At 31.1% G+C, this 19,065-nt stretch overlaps 1 protein-coding gene across 1 annotated transcript in view; it reads left to right on the top strand.

Annotated features, from left to right (window-relative positions):
- LOC123272271 (dynein axonemal heavy chain 2) overlaps positions 1-19,065 on the top strand; it is a 54,576-nt gene that overhangs the window by 30,245 nt on the left and 5,266 nt on the right. Inside the window, exons 26-48 of the mRNA XM_044738969.1 lie at positions 11-515; positions 679-864; positions 2,275-2,661; positions 2,771-2,991; positions 3,060-3,169; positions 3,458-3,573; positions 3,702-3,802; positions 4,192-4,370; positions 4,454-4,753; positions 6,800-7,087; positions 7,512-7,705; positions 7,823-8,150; positions 8,236-8,400; positions 9,713-9,879; positions 10,114-10,285; positions 10,600-10,812; positions 12,145-12,360; positions 12,523-12,673; positions 14,411-14,560; positions 14,707-14,839; positions 16,348-16,692; positions 16,789-17,061; positions 18,616-18,960. Of these exons, the coding sequence (XP_044594904.1) occupies positions 11-515; positions 679-864; positions 2,275-2,661; positions 2,771-2,991; positions 3,060-3,169; positions 3,458-3,573; positions 3,702-3,802; positions 4,192-4,370; positions 4,454-4,753; positions 6,800-7,087; positions 7,512-7,705; positions 7,823-8,150; positions 8,236-8,400; positions 9,713-9,879; positions 10,114-10,285; positions 10,600-10,812; positions 12,145-12,360; positions 12,523-12,673; positions 14,411-14,560; positions 14,707-14,839; positions 16,348-16,692; positions 16,789-17,061; positions 18,616-18,960 (5,245 nt within the window). The remainder of the gene's footprint in view (positions 1-10; positions 516-678; positions 865-2,274; positions 2,662-2,770; positions 2,992-3,059; positions 3,170-3,457; positions 3,574-3,701; positions 3,803-4,191; positions 4,371-4,453; positions 4,754-6,799; positions 7,088-7,511; positions 7,706-7,822; positions 8,151-8,235; positions 8,401-9,712; positions 9,880-10,113; positions 10,286-10,599; positions 10,813-12,144; positions 12,361-12,522; positions 12,674-14,410; positions 14,561-14,706; positions 14,840-16,347; positions 16,693-16,788; positions 17,062-18,615; positions 18,961-19,065) is intronic.

Below are 19,065 nucleotides of genomic sequence, written 5' to 3' on the forward strand. Positions count from 1 at the left end.
CAACCGATAGATAATAGCCCTGATGAAAAGTGGATCATTTTCGACGGTCCCGTGGATGCATTGTGGATCGAAAATATGAACAGCGTGATGGATGACAATAAAATCCTGACGCTTATTAATAATGAACGCATAACAATGACGGAACAAGTGTCGCTGCTGTTCGAGGTCCAGGACTTGGCTGTTGCCTCCCCGGCGACTGTTTCTCGAGCGGGGATGATTTATAATGACTACAAGGACTTGGGGTGGCGACCCGCCGTTAATTCTTGGCTTGGGAGCTATAAAACAAAACAGGAGGAATTTGTCCATGAAATGGATCTATTGTTCGAGAATTATCTTGACAAAATATTGGAGTTCAAACGGACTAAATGCAAAGAATTGGTTGCTGTTAATGAGCTCAATTCTGTCGAAGGTTTATGCAAGCTTCTAAGCGCGCTTGCTACTGAGGAAAATGGACTAATTTATGATGGAGACAAAGATAATTTTAGCTTCATCTGCAAAATTTGGTTCCTATTTTGGTGAGATTAATTATTTAAAAACATCCGATCGCTGCGAAATTAACGAAGTTATTTTTTAAGATAGATCATAAATAAAATTTAAGATTTTTTGCAAGCAGCGATCGGAGCTCCGGAATGTTGAAGTGAAAAATAGCTTTATTACTTTATCTTAAATAAAATACAGCGTGATTTGGTCAGTGTGCGCGACGGTTGACGAAGAAGGACGACGTAAAATGGATAATTACATCAGGGAGATAGAGAATATTTTTCCTCTCAAGGATACCATTTACGAGTATTACGTTGACGTAAGACAACGCGGTTTTACCTCGTGGGAAGAAAAATTGTCATTGGCTTGGAGATATCCTACTGAGTAAGATCTTAAGACTTGACGTTTAATAAAGTTTATATTAAATTAACCACTTTACTCGTTTATTACTTGTATAACAAATTTATTCTTTTAAATATTGCCGGTGATTCATTTAAAAGGTTATTAAATTTCTAGAGTTTATTAAAAAGCGGCATTCGGCCACATCCTACATAAAAATTAATTTGTTTTTAACTTTTTGGAATACGAAATAAATTGAAAAAAATATTGAAAATTGACGACCAATAGCTTAAATTTAAAGATTATTATGCAAACTTTGACATAAATTTGATAGATTTAAGCTATCTTATCTAATGATTATTAGAAATTAATTTATCGACAGTTTTAAAGAGATCCACGCGTCAAATTTTTAAAACTTCCTGAAAATTTGTAAATTCAATCTACGTAGCCTAATAACTAATAATTAAAAAAATTAAAAAACAGTACGTTTCCGGGATATTTAATAAAATAATTAGGTTTGAAAATTGTAATTTTTACATTTAACTAAATGGAGATTCCACCAGCCGTGTATTTGGTTAAGAATTGGATGCAATTAACGATTTAAAAAAAATTTTATTTTCATTGAATTTGATTGAAAAAATAATAAGCTTTCGATTAAAACAATAAATAAGTACCTTTTCGAACATATTACGGAGATATTTTATATTTGTTATGAAAAATCACTCGGAACTTCCGTTCCACGGTAACCGCGGTTTTTTAAATGCTAGAAGATTTTAGTCATTTTAGTTAGACAGTAAACATAAATAAATTTTCAGGTTAGGGAACTCTTGCGGAGTTGTCAAGTGTATACCGGTAATTCAAAGTGCTATATTTTTTATTAGTCAATTAAATGTTAATAATTATTTAATGAGTAAATTTTTCGGAAATTTCCTCAAAAATGTTATTAATTAATTTAAAAATTAATTTAAGATGCATAACAAAAGTATTTCTACTCAGTATTTTTTTATAGACATTTTTTACATTAGTAGGGTACTTCGATCTCCTTAAAGCCTAGACACGCGAGAATATCGACGTTCTAATTCGCAAATTGTCTAACTTCATTTTAGAGAATCTTCTATTTGTACGAAAAAAATAATTAGTTCAAAATTTATTATCACTTTAAAAAACCATTTAATATCATTAATTTCTAATAGAGATATAATATTTAGGTTTAAATCATTCAAATAAGTTATAATTGGATTATTACTACATCAAAGTGTTAAAAAATTACCCTCTAAAAAATAAGGAGTTAGATAAATTGCTAATTAGACCGTCGATATAAATTTTAAAATTCAAAATTTTTAGAAAAATAATTAACGAATCAACTCTTTAGCCCAAAAACTTTATAGGGAATGCAAAAAAAATTGAATTAGTTATTTTTTTTCAATTTTTATTTAATAATAATACATTTTTCAGAGCACCCTTCCACAAAATAATAGTACCAACTGTTGATACAGTCCGGTATGACTATTTACTAAACGCACTACTGACTCACGGATGCCCAGTGCTGCTAGTAGGAGCAGTGGGGACCGGAAAAACCTCAATGGCCCAATCAATATTGGAGTCCTTGGACAAAAGCAAGTACAGTGTCCTCACGATAAATATGTCGGGACAAACAAGCGCCAATAATATTCAAGACGCGGTGGAAAGCCGTTTGGAGAAACGAATGAAGGGTGTTTATCTCCCCTTCGGTGGTAAAACACTCATCACGTTTATGGATGACTTTAATATGCCGAGCAAAGATACTTATGGGTCTCAGCCCCCACTTGAATTGATACGACAGTGGATTGACTACAAATTTTGGTATTGTTTGCTTTATTTTTCATTTTCCTTCTTATTTTCAAGAAAAAAATAAAAAAAAAAAAATATCAAACTATGAAAAGTTTTTTTTACTTTTTAATTAACTCAATAGGTACCATCGCAAGAAACAAACCCAGAAATTTATCGAGAAAATGCAACTAATCTGCGCTATGGGGCCTCCCGGCGGTGGTCGTAGCACTATTAGTAATCGAATAATTACTAAGTTTAATGTAATAAACATAACTCTGCCCATACAAAAACAGACCCTGCTAATCTACAGCACAATGCTGAATCAACAGTTGCTTGACTTTAATCCAGAAGTCAAAGGAATTGGTAAAAAATTTTTTAAGACTAATAAAAAGAAAAGATTGAATCAATACTGGTGTTTTTTATGATTCCAGCCAAAGATATCACCCTGTCGACTATCGAAATCTACAATAGTGTACTCAAGATAATGTTGCCTACTCCAGGAAAAATGCATTATCTGTTCAATCTTCGAGATATATCAAAGGTTATTTCCTATACAATAAATATTTTTCATCTTAAAAAAAATATTGTTTAGGAGAAACATTTATTAACAGTTAATAAAATATATTTATTAGCAGTTAATTTTTAATCTCAAAAAATTTAATAATCGATTTGTTACTTGTTGATAAATATTTTTTAACTTTAAATAAAAATTCACTAAATTATCTTCTAAAATTGATTATTATTAATTAAAAAGCCTATAAAATATCAAAAATTTTTCCATCAGAATAATTTTACAATTCTTGTTAAAAAAAATTGCAATCTCCGTCAGGTATTCCAAGGACTTTTACGAAGCCACAAAGATTACCAATATTCCCGGTGGACATTTCTCCGTCTGTGGGTTCACGAGATTTTCCGAGTGTTCAGCGACCGGCTGATTGACGACCGGTAATAACAACTAGCTCTTTTCAAAATAAAAAATTTCTGAGGCGTGCTCACGACGTCAATAATCATACGTTACCTCAACTAGAACCGAGTGTAAATTTTTTATTACATCTGTCCCTACGTCCAAACAGAGACCGTGATTGGCTGATTTCAAAGGTGAATGAACAGCTGGGCAAATACTTTGAGCTGACATTTAAGGATCTCTGCCCGGAAAAACGGTCTCCTGTATTTGGTAAGTGTATTCTCAATTCAGTGCTCCAATCTCGACAAGTAAGTATTTCTAAAAATTCTTATCCACTCGTACCTCCTTTTCGAGGGTCTTTCCTTCTCTCGCTCTATCAAGGTATAAGACTAAACTGAAAGCGAGCATCATGCAGGGAGACTTTACGATTTTATCCTTTAAGGTTCTCATCCAAATGGCGGATAGTGCCATAAAAAACCACCTCAGAGTAGAATAAAAAATAAAAATGATGAAAATCTAAAGAAATTCCATCACCAAGACGACGATGTCACCGACGAATGCACCAAGATCTTCTTCCTCTCTTCCTTATTCGCCTGATGAATTATTCATTTCTTGCACACTTGGCGCAAAACGCTTCACCTCAAACTTTTTTGCAATAGGTGCCTTCATGAACGCCTGGAACATATACGAGGACTTGCAGGACATGGACCCAGTGCGTTGTCACATTGAAAGACAGATGGAGGAGTATAACACCTCACCGGGGGTAGTCAGACTCAACCTGGTTCTTTTTGGCGAAGCTGTCGAGCACATTTGCCGTATTGCTCGAGTTATTTCTCAAGTAATCTTCGAGATTATTAAATGATGATACATGATGATATTTGATAGGATAGAAATCTGTGAAGGCCGACTAATTGGTTTCAGCCGCGGGGCAACATGCTGCTTGTTGGAATTGGTGGTAGTGGAAGGCAATCTCTGTCGAAAATAGCCAGTTACATAACCGAACTGAGGGTCTTTCAAGTGCAAGTAACTAAGCAGTACGGTGTTCCAGAATTTCGTGAAGATCTCAAGAGACTTTACTCGATGACAGGAGTGGACAACAAGCCAACGAGTTTTCTTTTCCACGATTCTCAAGTCGTCGAAGAGCTGTTCCTTGAAATCGTCAACAGCATGCTAGGGACCGGCCAAGTTGGTAACTTGTACAAACCCGACGAAATTGAAGAGGTTTGTTATTACTGTAATAACCATTTTATTGGTACTGATTACAGTTGTTAGAGTTTAGTTGTATTATTTATCCGAACAAAAACAGTTTCACTGTAAAAAAAATCGCGCCAAGTCCACGTTCATAAGACTATCAAGAAAAAAAAATGTCTTTTTTCTTTACAAAAAGATATAAAATAAAAAAATTAAAAAATCCAAGTAACCGATATGATTGTATTAGATTTTCGGAAATTAAAAAAAAATTTATTGTAAATTTGAAAATTAAAAAAAAATTTTGGAACGTATTTAGTGTGCGTGGTTGCAAAATATTTTACTTTTAATGAAATTCGTAAAATCTATTTACCAGAACTTTAAAAAAATTGAAATACACAATGACGTACACTAAGTACGTTCCAAAATTTTTACGTTTATGGAATTGCTTATTAATGCTTATATTGTATTATTTATATTTGTAAAAAATGCTTGCCGTAAGATTTAGTATAGACCGGATAGCTCAAATGGTAGAGTAGCCGATATGTCTTCGGAAGATTCTGGGTTCGAATCCCAGTCCGAGCTATTTAATAATTTTTTCTCGCATATTCTATAAACTCACATTAAGATGATCCTCTCCACACTCCTTTCTCAATCCTTTCCTACCAATATCCTGTTACGTGAATGTGGAACGCTTCACGTAATAATTACCGTAACTCCTATTCTTTCCCGCTTCACAGCATTATTTATATTTGTTTTAAAATAATTGTATTAATGCAATAATGCTACGTTCCAAAGTAAAAAAGTCAGGATCGAAATTTTTGAGCTTGTTATAGTTTGTGCTGATAACATTTAATAATTTCAAGTAGATTAATTGTTATAATTGAATATAATTAATTAATATCAGTAAAATAAAGCATGAATTACTGTTATAATATAAAATTTAGGAACAAGAAGTACCGTAGAATTAAATAAAATTTTGCAATCTCAAAATACCGTTCTGCTTACAGTAAACACAGTCGGTAGTCTCGCGCTCCGTTTGCAACGGATTTGAACGGAACTTGGCGCCAGATTCTACCGAATCTGTGGATTTTTTTCGTTTACTGATGAGTGAACTAGTTTTATCAATTAAGGAGATCCACTCTCTAATCATGAATTAGTGAAAATTCACTTATTCCAGTGAATTTTCACTAATTCATATTTAGAGAGTAAGTACTCTCCTAGTGTAAAGAATGTCTATAAAAAAATAATAAGTAGAAATATTTTTGTTATGCATCTTAAAATTAATTTTTAAATTAATTAAAAACATTTTTGAGGAAATTTCCGAAAAATTTACTCATTAAATAATTATTAATATTTAATTGACTAATAAAAAATATAGCACTCTGAATTACCGGTATACACTTGACAACACCGCAAGAGTTCCCTAACCTTAAAATTTATTTATTTTTACTGTCTAACTGAAATGACTAAGATTTTCTAGCATTTAAAAAAACGCGGTTACTTATGCGCCGAGTAACTGCGCAAGCGGTGTTGCCAAGTCAAATACAAGACTTTAAAGAACGGAAGTTCCGAGTGATTTTTCATAAAAAATATATAATATCTCCGTAATACGTTCGGAATTTTACTTTTTTATTGTTTTAATCGAAAGCTTAATATTTTTTCCATCAAATTCAATGAAAAAAAAATTTTTTTTAAATCGTTAATTGCATTAAATTCTTAATCAAATACACGGCTGGTGGAATCTCCATTTACCTACATGTAAAAATTACAATTTTCAAACCTAATTATTTCATTAATTATCCTGGAAATCTACTGTTTTTAAATTTTTTTATTAGTTATTAGGCTACGTAAATTGAATTTATAAATTTTCAGGAAGTTTTAAAAATTTGACTACTTCGCGTGGATCTCCTTAAAGAAAATAATTATATTTAAGATTCGGCAGAGAATCTAGGCTTATTTTTTATAAAACTAATAATCATACTTTAAATAATAGGATTAATTTTTAGACTCTTCATTTTAGAGAAAAATGTTGAACTAAAAGTTGTATAAATTTAATTTTTTGAATAAAAACTGTAGATTAAAAACTCGCTGATGAAAGAGGCACTGAAAGAAGGAATAATTCCCACTACGGAATCGATTCTGCTGTTCATGATCGAGCGCGTACGTGCTAATATGCACATTATGCTCTGTATGAATCCAATCGGGGAAAAGTTTCGGAATCGTTTGAGGCAATATCCGTCGTTGATAAATTGCACGACCATCGACTGGTTTCTTGCTTGGCCTAGAGAAGCACTACTGGAAGTCGGCAACAAGTTCCTCATGAATCTCAGCTTCGTTACGACAATCACTGGGGTGGACAAACCGGTAAGTCACTATTATGTGTTTTGTTATAAATTATAATGATAAATTGGTTGAAAAATCCATACATCCACGGCTAATAATACTCAAAGAATTTTTAATAAAAAATATATTAGGTTAAAATTATTTCTAACCATCTAAATAAATAAATTTTTTAAAATTGGAGAAGTGAATCTTTTTTAATTATATGTTGAATAGTTCACTAACAAGATTATAACAATGAAAATAATTGTAAAAAAATTTTTTTAAATCTCCACATTATAAGTTGTGCAAAAAACATATGTAATTTTTGTTTCCAAACTAAAAAGAATTACTAGAAGCATCTAGTAGACTAACGTTGAATTTTGTTAAGTAAATTGATAAAATTTCTACACATGCAATTCATTTTATTTTATTTTTGAATGTTATTACTTTATTAAAAACTGGCCAGGAGCCCAGGAGGTCAACAGCAGCAGCACCACCAATTTATTCACTCCAAGAACGCATGGTAGAGGGTGTTACCGCGACCTTTGCTCTAATTCACGACACCGTGATACAGTACTCGAGAAGAATGGTAATAGAGATGTCGAGATACTGCTACGTGACACCGGGAAATTTTCTTGAGCTGGTTGTTGGCTACAAAAAGTTTGTTTTTAAACTCAACTTGATTTGGTGAACAAGTCGGGCCTTTGTTTCGCCGTCACATGCTATTCTAGTTGGTGCTTTTGCTAGTACAGTACACTTATTTTATTTTTTATTTAGAATGCTCGAGAACAGAAGACGAAAAGTTGCCGAGCAAGCGAACAAACTTAACGGCGGTCTCACTAAGATCAATGAAACTAAAGACAAGGTAAATGACATGGCTGTTGAACTAGAAGTGACACAGAGACAGGTGCTCAAAGCGACCGAGGACTGCGAGGAGTATCTCCTGACAATAGTCACCCAGAAACGGAACGCGGATGACACCCAGAAGAATGTCACTGCCAGGTCGCTTCGCATTGAGAAGGAGTCCGAGGAGTGCAAGAAGTTGGAGTCTGTTGCGAGAGCAGATCTTGAAACTGTCGAGCCTGCTCTGGATCGAGCTATGAAGGCGAGTATTAAATTTTAAATGTTTTTTTTCTTTTTTTTTTTGGGGTGTAATACAACTGATAAAGTTTGTTCTTTTTTCGTTCCAGGCACTCGATACTCTAAATAAGAAAGATCTCGCCGAGATAAAATCATTTGCCCGACCACCCCCCGGCGTCGAAATGGTACTAGAGGCCGTGATGATACTGAAAAACTCCGAGCCAAGTTGGGCGGAATCCAAGCGACAACTGGGCGACGTCAATTTCTTATATTCAGTTTGTGGATTTCTAGATAAATAAAATTAGTTCTTTTTTGTCGCTAATTGATAGGCTGAATTGCACGCCTCAAAGGACGGTTTTACACGGAAAAAAGTAAACTGTAATAAACAATAGTCGATTTATAATAAGTAATGATCAACTGCTAAAAATTACCATTTCAAACGGTAAAATCGTGATTTTAACAATCACTTTATAATATTTATCATTTAAATGCTACAATTTATTATTTACATGGAAGAAAATACTATTTCAAACAGTTATATTCGCTATGTGAAAGTCAAAAATGTTGAAGTATAATAACTAAGAATTTTGACTTTGATATTTATCATTTCGTACCTAAAAAATGATCGCATGATATGTAAAAAATATAAACTACAGTTACTAAATTTCTACACAAGCAACGTCAATATTTACAAAGTAAAATTGTAAATTTTAAACACAACGCTAAAAATCAAACTATAATTATTGATTTGCTTGGACTGGTAAAATATATATTTTAAGAGTAGAATTTTTACTGTTTCAAATGTTAAATTCTCCGAGTGTGAGACCTTCTTCTTCTCCTCATAGTAATAGACTATATATTAAAAAGGCAATTTTTACTGTTTGAAACTGTAATTTTTTAAGATGAGAGAGTCGTTATTTACTATAGTGACAGCTACTAATCACATTTTCGATATTAAATTATAAATTGTGGCTTTTACACTTTCTACATTAAGTTTTGTAATATTTACATTTGTGCCACCCCGATGTCCGCTGTACTATATGAAACTATAAAAATTAACCGGAATTCGAGTGAATTTTACAGTTTACTTTTTTCCGTGTAGTAAATTATTTTTTTGATATTCAACATCTTAATTCCAAGTTTTGATTCCAAATTTTTTTAAAATTAAGATCTGATTTTATAATCATTGAAAAATAACATTAAAGCTTTTTTTTTTTTTTATTATTATTTAGAGTCGGTTTTAACTGCTGTGGTCATATCGCCGACTTTTAACTATTGGGAGTGGTACGTTGGGTCTTTTTGGGTTGTGTAAATCTTAACCTACGCGGCAAGGGCCGAATATCAACCAAGTTGGTTTCTAAGACCAGCTTGGGATTCGAACCCACGCCTGGCCGGTAAGTTAGTCCGAGTTCTCTATAGGCCATGCGCCTTAGACGACTCGGCTAACGCCACCGGTTCATTAAAGCTTTTATTTATAATAAAAACTTGTAATTTTGGTCAGCATCAGCATTATCGACAAAAAAACTTAATAATCAAAAAAATTAAAAACAATTTCCCGCAAAATTGACTCTCCATACTCTATTTTAGCTAAAAAACTTTGCAAAGGATCGTATCGCAGATCGTACTTTGCGAGCCATCAGAAAATACACCTCAAGCCCAGAATTCAATCCCGATAAAGTAGGCCAAGTATCAATCGCCGCAAAATCACTTTGCATGTGGGTAATTGCGATGGAACAATACGGCAAACTCTACAGGTAAAATAATCTCGCGTTATAGTCAAGATAAAAATATAAACGGTGGGAAAAAGTTTCAAGAGGAGGTTTAAGCCTTAAATTAATGCGCTAACAATCAACATCAAATTCACTAATTACCCATTATAAACTAAGCGCCGTGTAAATAATTAACTTCCACACATCGGTTGCGTGATATAATCATAACAACTATAACAATAATAATGATAATAATAATTATGATAATAATTACTGCAGAATAGTGGCGCCTAAAAGAGAGCGGTTGGAGCTGGCGCTAAAGTCGCTTAGGGAAAAAGAGAAGGCCTACAACGAGGCCGTAATACAATTGCAAAAGTTGCGTTCAGAGTTGGAGAGTCTAGAGCAAATGTACGACGCGAAGATGAAGGAAAAAGAAGACCTAATTAGACTGGTGAGTACTTGAAAAAGCTCTACTTGGAATATCGATCCTTTTTTACCGCCTCCTCAAGCACGTAATAATGATGCAAGACGTCGGAAGTATTCAACAAATTCTCCCTTTCAACAGCGGGCAAATTGGCCGCGAGGATCTATTACGGATCTCATGAAAACTTTTCTCAGCAACAAAATTCAACTCTTTTAATGTTGCCCTTTTTTGAACTATTTTTGCCTTCCAACTATTTTTACCCATCATTTTTATTTTATTTTATTTTTCCTCTTCTCCTCATTCTTATTTCGCTTTTCTTTTTGCTCTTCCAACATCATCAGGCTAATCTGCTGAAGATAAAGTTGGAACGAGCGGCGATGCTAGTGGATGGCCTCTCGGATGAACATCTTCGATGGCAAGAGACAGTAGAGTCCTTAGGGGAGTTTTACGAGCGTCTACCCGGTGATTGCCTCATATCAACTGCTTTCATATCTTACTTGGGTCCGTTCCTGTCCAATTACCGCGAAGAACTCGTCCAGATTTGGATTAAAGAGGTGAGACAGCAATTGGCAAACTTTTTCATTCGATATTGACATTTATTTTTTTTTTTATTTTATTTTTCTTTTCTTCTAATCTGATTTATTTTATTAGCTGTCAATCGCTGAGCTTGAGTTTAAATTTGTTTTTAACAAAGAAATTTTTTAACTTTATGTGGGGCATTCCATAGTGACTGGCCATTGTACCGTTTATAGCCATTTATTGTTCAAATAAATGATAGAAATGAATTTATATTAATAAACCATTACAAACTCAATTTTTTTTAATATACATTTTTTAAAACTCAACAAAAATATAGTTATAAAATTATAATTTTTTATAAATGAATTCAAATGTTAACTGGCCAAAAACGGTGCTAAGGTGGCCAAAAACGGTACTTCTACCCTATATGACTGAAACTTATGCTATAATAAAATTTATCTTATAATATAAAAGAATAACTAATTAACAACATCTCTTTGTTAAAAACCTCCATTACTTTTTAAGTTTCTCGTAATTATCATTTGACTGAGTGTGACTGGTGGGACTAAGAAAAATCCTTCTCTCATACCAAAGGTATACTTAAAGTCCAATTTCAGTTCGACCACTAAACTTTTAAAAAATACTTCCCTCTCAATACAAAATTTATTCTACAAACATTCAATATTATAAAGAATTAGACTGATTACCTACGTAGAAACAATTAAAAAAATTTTTTTTATTGTGACTGGTGGGACAAGTACAAAATGTCTACATCAAGTTGTTTATTAAAAAGACTTTTATATTATTTCAACCTTAGAAACATTATTGTTTATATATTTAACTATAAATTATTTAGGATAATTAAAAAAAACTAATTGAAAAACACAAATAAAGGATTTAACATGCTGACAACACGATCTTGATAAACTTAGGTGTTAATTAATAATGAACATAAAAAAATTTGTTCTTAAAAATATAATAATAAATATGTTAGTAAATAACAAACATAAAATAAATTTGTTCTTAAAACTATTAGAACAACATTTGACCCGGATACGAGTTAGTACGGCTGAAAAGTTGCTAAGAGAGAAAAATCGATTTTCTTATTGATTAAAAAACATTTTCTTTACAAGTTAGTAAAATATAAACTTTTAATAATAAATTAGGACTAAATTAGAATGAATTAGAGGAATTTTAACACTTTAGTCATTTTCCCATTTCACATGGAATGCCCCATATCAAAATTTACCTTTGATTTTGTTCTTAAAAATTTTTTATTTGCTTAAAAATAATTTTTTAGTTGATCTTAAAAAAATTTTAATTATTCTGAGTTTTAAATTTTCAAAATTCCTAATTAATTTTTCTAGATTCTGACGAGAGAAATTCCCTGTACTAGCAAATTTGATCTAAAGCAGTTCCTAAGCACTCCGACGACAATTAGAGAGTGGAATATCCAAGGGCTGCCCTCCGATGAATTCAGTACCGAGAATGGGATCATTATAACCCAAAGCACGCGGTGGCCTCTTGTTATTGATCCTCAATGTCAGGCAGTCAAGTGGATCAAGAATATGGAGGCAACTAACGTAAGTTTGTACTCAACTTTGGCTACACTTATACCAACTACGACAACTTGCTGCTCACTGAAACGAGTATTTCGATTATTATTAATTATTACTAATATATAATACTTCCCTACCGATATCCGAAATTATAATATAGAGTTTAACCCACATCAAACCTTACAGAGTTTACGAGTCATTGACTTTGCCACCCGGGATTTCATAAAGGTTTTGGAACAAGCGTTGCAGTTTGGAGAACCTGTGCTACTTCAAAATATTGGGGAACATGTTGATCCTATTTTGAATCCGGTTTTACATAAATCATTTGCTAAAATAGGTAAGCGACTTATTTTTTTAATTTTATAATTTGATTAAGCTTTAGCGACAACATTGCAGTCACTATATGACTCCCATGACTTATGAACTATAAATGAAGGAAATTTTGCTTTATTAAATAATGACTTTTGTTAAATTGCAATGTACTTTCTTCACTATTGACGTTTTTAAAGATATAAGCTCATCCCGATGTAACACTCATCAAGAGCTTTCATTTGAGTACCCACATGCATTTTCATATATTTTTCATATATACATATATATATGATGTATAAATATATGAAAAATTGATGTGGGTACTCAAATGAAAGGTCTTCATGAGTGTAACATCGAGATGAGCTTATATCTTTAGAATTGTCAATAGTTCACGAGATACAAGATAATTTCTTAATTATTGATATTTTTGAAGATGTAAGCTCATACTGATGTTACGCTAATCAAGAGCTTTCATTTGAGTACACACATGCATTTTGATATATTTTTCATATATACATATATATAATATATATAAATATATGAAAAATTGATGTGGGTATTCAAATGAAAGGTATTGATGAGTGTAACTTCAAGATGAGCTTATATAGTTAAAAATATCATCATTGAACAAAATACAACGTCATTGCTTTATTATTCACATTTTTAAAGATATAAGCTCATCCTAATGTTACACTCATCAAGAGCTATCATTTGAGTACCCACATCAATTTTTCATATATTCATATATTATATATATGTATATATATATATATATATATATATATATATATATATATATATATATATATATATATGTATATATGAAAAATATATAAAAATGTGTGGGTACTCAAATGAAAGCTATTGATGAGTATAACATCGGGATGAACTCATATCTTTAAAAATATCATCAGTTGACAAAATACAATATAATTTCTTAATTATTGACATTTTTAAGGATATAAGCTCATTTTGATGTTACACTCATCAAGAGCTTTCATTTGAGTACCCACATGCATTTTGATATATTTTTCATATATACGTATATATATAATATATATAAATATATATAAAAATTGATGTGGGTACTCAAATAAAAGCTCTTGATGAGTGTAATGTCAGGATGAGCTTAAATCTTTGAAAATGCCAATACTTCACAAAATACAAAGACTTCTTAAACACGTAATACATATAATATATATTTCAAAGATATAAGCTCATCCTGATGTTATACTCATCAAGAGCTTTCATTTGAGTACCCACTTACATTTTTGATATATTTTTCATATATACATATATAATATATATAAATATATAAAATATGAGAAAAATTGATATAGGTACTCAAATGAAAGGTCTTGATGAGTTTAACATCGGGATGAGCTTATATCTTTAAAAATGTCAATAGTTCACAAAATACAAGATCATTTTTTAATTATGTATCTAGATATAGAGCATTTCTAATGAAACCTTAATACTTATCATTATAAATTGACTAACGGTGAGAAATATTAATTATACTAAACATTGACATTTTTATACCACACAAGTTCTTAAAATTAAAATAATCCAACAGTTAAAATCAATGACCTAATTAACAAATCAATCAATTTCAATAAAAAAAAAACCACAAAAGTTTTATAATTAAACCGTCAATTAAAGTTGACAGTAACACGTAAAAAATAGTAGCAAAATTTAAACTAAAAATTGATTTAAATTAACTTAATAATTGAGTGAATAAACTAATAACTAATTGTAACAGGTGATGCAGTGATGATTAAATTCAACGATAAAATGATTAGTTATAACGACAACTTCCGTCTATATATAACAACGAAACTGGCAAACCCGCATTATAGTCCGGAGATATCAACCAAAACTGCATTATGCAACTTCGCCATTAAGGAACAAGGTATATTATAGATATACATATGTGCATAAGACTAATAGAGTACCAGAGCGCAACTGGCCTTTAAGATGACATACTCAATGGTTTCTCTTGACTCTGTTCGGTCTCTGAATTGTTGGCAACAACTATATGACTATGACGTATCTTAGGTTTAGAAACTCAACTACTCGGTATTGCGGTGAGAAAGGAGAGACCACAACTCGAAGAGCAGAAAGACAACTTGGTACTCAGCATCGCCACGGGCAAACGAACTTTGGAAAAATTAGAGGACAAGATTTTACAGTAAGTTGATTTTTTATTACAGTTGAGAATTTTTTGGAAATTAAAGAGGAGTTGAAGAATTTAAAAATTATCTAGCTCTAACACAAAAAAAAACATTAAATAAATCAAGTATACGATTAATAAAGATAAAGACCAGTAATAATTACCATGAAGTTCTCAATTCATAATAACTAACAACCTTGCCATGACATGTGAACTATAAATAAATAAAATTTTGCTCATAAATAAAGATATAATCTCATCCCGATGTTACACTCATTAAGAGCTTTTATTTGAGTACCCACATGTATTTTTTATATATTTTATATATTTCGCAAATATCAGATATGTTTTATATGTTTAAAATATATGAAAAATTCATGTGGGTACTTAAATGAAAGGTCTCGATAAGTGTAACATCAGAATGAGCTTATATCTTTGAAAATGTCAACAATTAAGAAATTATTTTGTATTTTGTCAACTTATGATATTTTTAAAGATATGAGCTCATCATAATGTTACACTCATCGAGACCTTTCATTTGAGTACCTACATGGATTTTTTATATATTTTCATACATACGTATATATAATATATATAAATATATAAAATATATGAAAAATTGATGTGGGTACTCAAACGAAAGGTCTTGATGAGTGTAACATGAGGATGAGCTTATATATTTAAAAATGTCATTAGTTGACAAGATAGAATATCATTTCTTAAATATTGATGTTTTTACATATACAAGCCCATCCCAATGTTACACTCATCAAGAGCTTTCATTTGAGTACCCACATGTATTTTTGATATATTTTTCATATATACATATATGTAATATATATAAATATATAAAATATATAAAAAATTGATGTGGGTATTTAAATGAAAGGTCTCGATGAGTGTAACATCAAAATGAGCTTATATCTTTAAAAATTTCAATAATTAAGAAATTATATTGAATTTTGTCAACTTATGATATTTTCAAAGATATAAGCTCATCATGATGTTACACTTATCGAGACCTTTCATTTGAGTACCCACATGTATTTTTAATATATTTTTTATATATACATATATGTAATATATATATATAAATATATAAAATATATAAAAAATTGATGTGGGTACTCAAATGAAACGTCTCGATGAGTGTAACATCGGGATGAGCTTACATCTTCAAAAATGTCAATAGTTCACGAGATACAAGGTCATTTCTTAATTATGGATCAAGAAATAGAAAATTTTCGAATTCAGCCTAAATACTTATCATAATAAATTGACTATCGGTGAGAATGATATGAAACCTTGAAAAGGCACAAATTCATGTCAAGACCTTTGCAAAAACACTCAATTTTACTAAAAAAAAATGATGACAAAAATGGTGTCAAAATTTTTCTTAATCTCTTAATAATGAAGATTATCAATTGGCGTCTATTGCGACAAATTAAATGAACTTTTAAGAGTAACTTTATTCCATTTCTTAAACCCGAAATGTTTTAAATGAAAGCTTGGTAAAACTTTTTCAGTCTCTTGAGTATAACTTCGGGCTCTCTGTTGGACGACCTAGACCTCTTGAACACATTACAGACTTCAAAAAGTACCTCAACTTCTGTCGAAGAGTCGCTAGTTACCTCCCTGGCCACCGAAAAAGAAATAGACAAAGCAAGAGAAGAGTATCGCCCGTGCTCTAAACGTGCCACTATTTTATTCTTCATTCTCAATGAATTGCACATGATAGACCCGATGTATCAGTTCTCGCTGGACGCTTACATAAGCCTCTTCATCCACTCGATCGATAAGTGCCCGAGGAAGCACAAGATAAGCGAGAGAATTGAAGCGCTGAATGATTTTCACACTTATGCAGTTTACACGTGAGTTTAAATTGAAATGTAACAAATAAAGAAGTTTTTTAGAGTTTAGTTGCCAGTAAAATGTACACACTTTTTATTTCTGGGTAAATTATTCAGGAACACGTGTCGCGGCCTGTTCGAGCGTCATAAACTATTATTTTCATTTCACATGTGTATTAAAATACTTCAAGCCCAAGGGAAAATAAATCCGGTGGAGTATTATTTTTTATTGAAAGGCGGAATTGTTTTGGACCGAGAAAATCAGCCCGAAAAACCAGTCACCTGGTTGTCTAGCGAAAATTGGGATAATGTTACTGAGCTTGATAAATTTCCTGGACTTCATGGGATTGCTTCTTCGTTTGAAGAAAGAGCGCGTGATTGGTACAATTGGTGAGATTCTAAAAATTACTTGATTTAAGAAAAATATTCTTAATCTAAGACGAGAATTATTTTAAAGATTATCTTTAATTATGTTTAAACTCTTTAAACTCTTTTTTTTTTTAATTAAATAAAAAAAAATTTTTTTTCTTTAACCCATTTTAAATTAAAATGTATTTGAGACTAATTTTTGATGATATAGGAAATAACAAAAATCCGAAGATTGAATTTTTGAAACAAACTGGATAATTTTTTAATACTTTTACTTTTTTTTATATTTATAACAAAAAATGAAGTTGTAAAGTTCTACAAAATTTTTAAAACTAGCAACTTTGCAGTCACTATGTGACTGCCGTGACTTGTGGACTATATATAAGTAAAATTTTGCGTTATTAAATAATGACTCTTGTTAAATTACACTGTACTTTCTTAAATATTGAAGTTTTTAAAAATATAAGCTTCCCCTGATGTTAAACTCATCAAGAGCTTTCATTTGAATACCCACATCAATTTTTCATATATTTTACATATTTATATATTTCACATATACCATATATATAGAATATATTAAAATTGCCATGTGGGTACTCAAATGAAAGATCTTGATGAGTGTAACATCATGATGAGCTTATATCTTTAAATATATCATAAGTTGACAAAATACAATATAATTTCTTAATTATTGACGTTTTTAAAGACATAAGCTCTTTCCGACGTTACACTCATCAAGAGCTTTCATTTGAGTACCCATATGCATTTTCATAAATTTTTCATATATACATATATATAAATATATAAAATATATGAAAAATTGATATGGGTACTCAAATGAAAGATCTTGATGAGTGTAATGTCGGGGTGAGCTTATATCTTTAAAAATGTCAATAGCTCACAAGATACAAGGTCATTTCTTAATTATTGATATTTTTAAAGATGTAAGGTCATCCTGATGTTACGCTCATCAAGAACTTTTATTTGAGTACCCACATGCATTTTGATATATTTTTCATATATATATACATATATGTAAATATATAAAATATATGAAATATTGATGTGGGTACTCAAATGAAAGGTCTCGATGAGTGTAATGTCGGGGTGAGCTTATATCTTTAATAATGTCAATAGTTCTCAAGATACATGGTCATTTCTTAATTATGTATCTAGACATAGAGCATTTCGAATGCAGCTTAAATATTTATCATATCAAATTCACTATCGGTGAGAATGGTATGAAACCTTAAAAAGGCACAAATTCAAATCAAAATCTTTGCAATGATACTAAATTTCACTAAAAAAACCGATTTTATCTTATAATTATCCTGGACACAAAATTTTTCTTATTTTTATTTTATATTCTTACATTATTATTTTTATTTATTCTCTTTTTTTTACGCAGAATATCTTGAATTAATTCAAACAAAATATTTATCAGCAAGAGTGAAATTTTCAAGATAATATTTTTCTTGAATCAAGTAGTTTTTTTTTATTTTTATTATAATCATGTATTTTTTGCAAAAAAAAATTAAAATAGATTATAAAGTAATAATAACTATTAAATTGCAGGTACATAACTACAGAACCAGAATCAATATACCTGCCAGGAGGATGGGAAGAGTCGCTGACAGAGTTTCAGAAAATATTGATAATCAGAAGCTGCAGAACCGATCGCGTAATATTCAGCGTAACAAAGTTTATAATAAATAATTTAGGATCGCGATTCGTGGAGCCGCCAGTTCTGGATATCAAGGGAGTGCTGGATGACTCGACAGCACAGTCACCCCTAATATTCATCCTGTCTCCAGGCGTTGATCCGACCGCGGCGCTGATGCAATTAGCCGAGAGTCAAGGAATGGCACAGAGATTTATGACACTGTCACTTGGACAGGGACAAGCACCTATTGCGACAAAGTTATTATGTTATAAGTTATAAATTTAAATATTATTATGCGATTACCATAGATTTTATTATTTTAAAGTATTCATATTATTCATAATTAATTATCGTGAGACGTT

This window comes from Cotesia glomerata, linkage group LG9 (genome assembly GCF_020080835.1).
Source record: "Cotesia glomerata isolate CgM1 linkage group LG9, MPM_Cglom_v2.3, whole genome shotgun sequence".
Lineage (NCBI taxonomy): Eukaryota > Metazoa > Arthropoda > Insecta > Hymenoptera > Braconidae > Cotesia > Cotesia glomerata.